At 43.5% G+C, this 2,622-nt stretch overlaps 1 protein-coding gene across 11 annotated transcripts in view; it reads left to right on the forward strand.

Moving 5' to 3' along the window:
- PPFIBP1 (PPFIA binding protein 1) overlaps positions 1 to 2,622 on the forward strand; it is a 62,211-nt gene that overhangs the window by 35,591 nt on the left and 23,998 nt on the right. For all 11 annotated transcript variants that reach the window (XM_023514685.1, XM_023514676.1, XM_023514679.1 and 8 more), the window contains one exon: positions 1,045 to 1,199. In XM_023514685.1, coding sequence (XP_023370453.1) covers positions 1,045 to 1,199 — 155 coding nt within the window. The remainder of the gene's footprint in view (positions 1 to 1,044; positions 1,200 to 2,622) is intronic.

Consider the following 2,622-nt stretch of genomic DNA (forward strand, 5'->3'; position numbering starts at 1 on the left):
CCCGGGCTGGATTCAAACCCGCCACCTTAGGTGTATGTGGCTGGCGCCTTAGCCACTTGAGCCGCAGGTGCCGAGCCTCATGTGTCATTTTAAATAGACAACTAGTTTAAATTGCACACGAACTTTATGAACACTCTGAATAAGCACTGATTTTTCACTAAGATAATTAATTGAATTAATCCTCACACAATTTTAATTAATACCTAAATTCTAATAAAATTAGAATGGCATTCTGCTAAACCCTATACATGAAGAAGCTATGCGTAGCTTAGCTGGTTAAGATGAAGCCAATAATAAGATTTACCATTTTGTATCTGGAGATCATTCTTTCTCTTAAAAAAACAAAACAAAACAGTATCTCTCTGGCACTGTGTTTTTGGTGCTTAATCCTTTTCATTTCAGAGACATAAAAAGCAATGCTAAAGGTTGGTGCTTTGGTGGGTATGTGGTTGGTTTTTCCTATTGGACTCGTTTTTTTCTGCTTTAAAAATGGCATAAAAGAATCCTCTTGAGAGATCAAAGGTTGTCTCTCTGTCTTCCTCCTTCTATTTTCCTTTCTATGTTTTTTCAAGAGCACAGCAGTGATGAAAATGGAGCTGTTTCAATGGCAACTTTGTTGGCATTTAGCATTGGGTTTTTTGTGCCAAGTATTCATCCTCTGGCTCATTTCTAAATTAACAGATGTAGAACCCCTAATTTTAAAACAAAATTACAAGAGGGCTATTGGAATACATTAGCTTTTAACTTTATTTCAATCTTATGAGTCAGTGATTGAATCAAGTTTGACTTCCTCTATTAAGACCCGGGGTAGGCACCCAGTGTGGCCAAGAGCGCCTGGGCCTTAGACCCTCACGGTTTAGATGCTGTTTTTTTGGTCCCATGTTGTTTTCTCAACTGATGCCAGGAGCAGCTGACTCTGAGTTTTGAAGGTCAGGAAAAATTTCATGTTCAATTTAATTGGAATTCTTCATGTTCTTCCAAGAGTGAAATATGAATGAGGAAATACGAATGCTGTTGTTTTGTTCTTGGTTTGTCTTTTTCTAGGCAAAGATGAGGAATATGAAGATCTGCTCAATTCCACTTCCATCTCAACTTTGTTGGATGCACAGGGGTTCAGCGATGTGGAGAAAAGTCCATCGCCTACTCCAGGAATGGGGTCTCCGGGCCGCGACCCATTTAACGCAAGTGTTCCTGAAGAGGTATTTACCGGCTTTCACTATTTCCTTCATGTGGAACAGACCGTGTCACTGAAAGTTAAAACAGCATTGCTAACGTGAAAACATGAGTCCTCGTCTCAGTGCGATTACTTTCTCCGTTTGCCGTGGTCGTCTTTGTGGCCTCTTTAATATGCGTATCCCCCTCTCTCTAGTAAATGACTTGGGCAATATCAAAACCGCTTAGAAGAGTCAGGAAACATGAATCCCTTGGAAATACATATTATCCTAAAGACGAGATTGCAATCTGCCTTAGAATAAGTAGGGAATAAGTAGGTAGGGATAAAGTGGGCTTATCTAAATTGATTTCAGTCACTTTTTAAGGTGACTCTGAAAGATGATGAATGAATAAAATTTCCCTCTGACTTCCTTAGACTTGGAAAAAGCAACTGAAGGAGAGTAAGCAGTCGTAAACTCCTTTGCATTGCATCGAACTGTGCAAAATCTGTTATCAATTGTATATCACCCCAAAACTTTGCGGCTTGAATGACATTTATTTTGCTGATGACTCTGCAACTTGGGCAGGGCTCATCTCTGCTCCAGTTGGCATCAGTAGAAGTGGCCCAAAGGCTGGGGCCTGGACTCATCTGAATGCCGCCTGCTCATATGCCTGGTGGTAGAGGCTGGCTGGTGGCGGGACCCCAGCCGAGGGCCTGGCTAGAACAACTACATGTGACTGTTGCTGTCCTCACAGTCTGGTGGCTGGGTCTTAAGGGGGAGCACCAGGCAAATTTGCCTCACCTTTTCTGACTCCCCTCAGAAGTTACGTGGCATCTCTTCTGCTGTAGTTGTAGGCCCACCCAGATTCAGGGAAGGGAAACACAGACCCTACCTCTTGATGGACAAGGAACACATTGGAAGAACACATGGGATGGGACATATTGGCACAGCCATATTTGGTGCACCTCAAATGCAATCTGCCACCCCACTGTCTGGCTACAACAGTTTACATCTTTCACTCAAGCAAAAAGGCACTTATGCCCTCTTCAAAGACCTCTTAATGAGACATCAGCAACCCAGGATCTTATCATCTAGATCAGGTCAAGGTATAGGTGAAGCTCCTCAAAGTGCTTAGTTCCAGGGCAGCCTGAGCACCATTCCATTCAATTTTAAGAGCTAAGGCCTTAAAGGACAAACTACCTGCTTCTGTGTTCCCCACACACCTGACATACAGGGGTGGGTGGGCGTAGTGTAACTGCTCTGGGCACTCCCATGAGAAAGGAAGAGGAGGGCGGTGCCTGTGGCTCAGTGAGTAAGGTGTCAGCCCCATATACTGAGAGTGGCAGGTTCAAACCTGGCCCCTGCCAAACTGCAAAAAAAAAAAAAAAAAAAAAAAAAAAATAGCTGGGTGTTGTGGCGGGCGCCTGTGGTCCCAGCTACTCAGGAGACTGAGGCAAGAGAATCGCCT

Source organism: Otolemur garnettii, unplaced genomic scaffold, assembly GCF_000181295.1.
Source record: "Otolemur garnettii isolate 467f Iridium unplaced genomic scaffold, OtoGar3 scaffold00057, whole genome shotgun sequence".
Classification (NCBI taxonomy): Eukaryota; Metazoa; Chordata; class Mammalia; order Primates; family Galagidae; genus Otolemur; species Otolemur garnettii.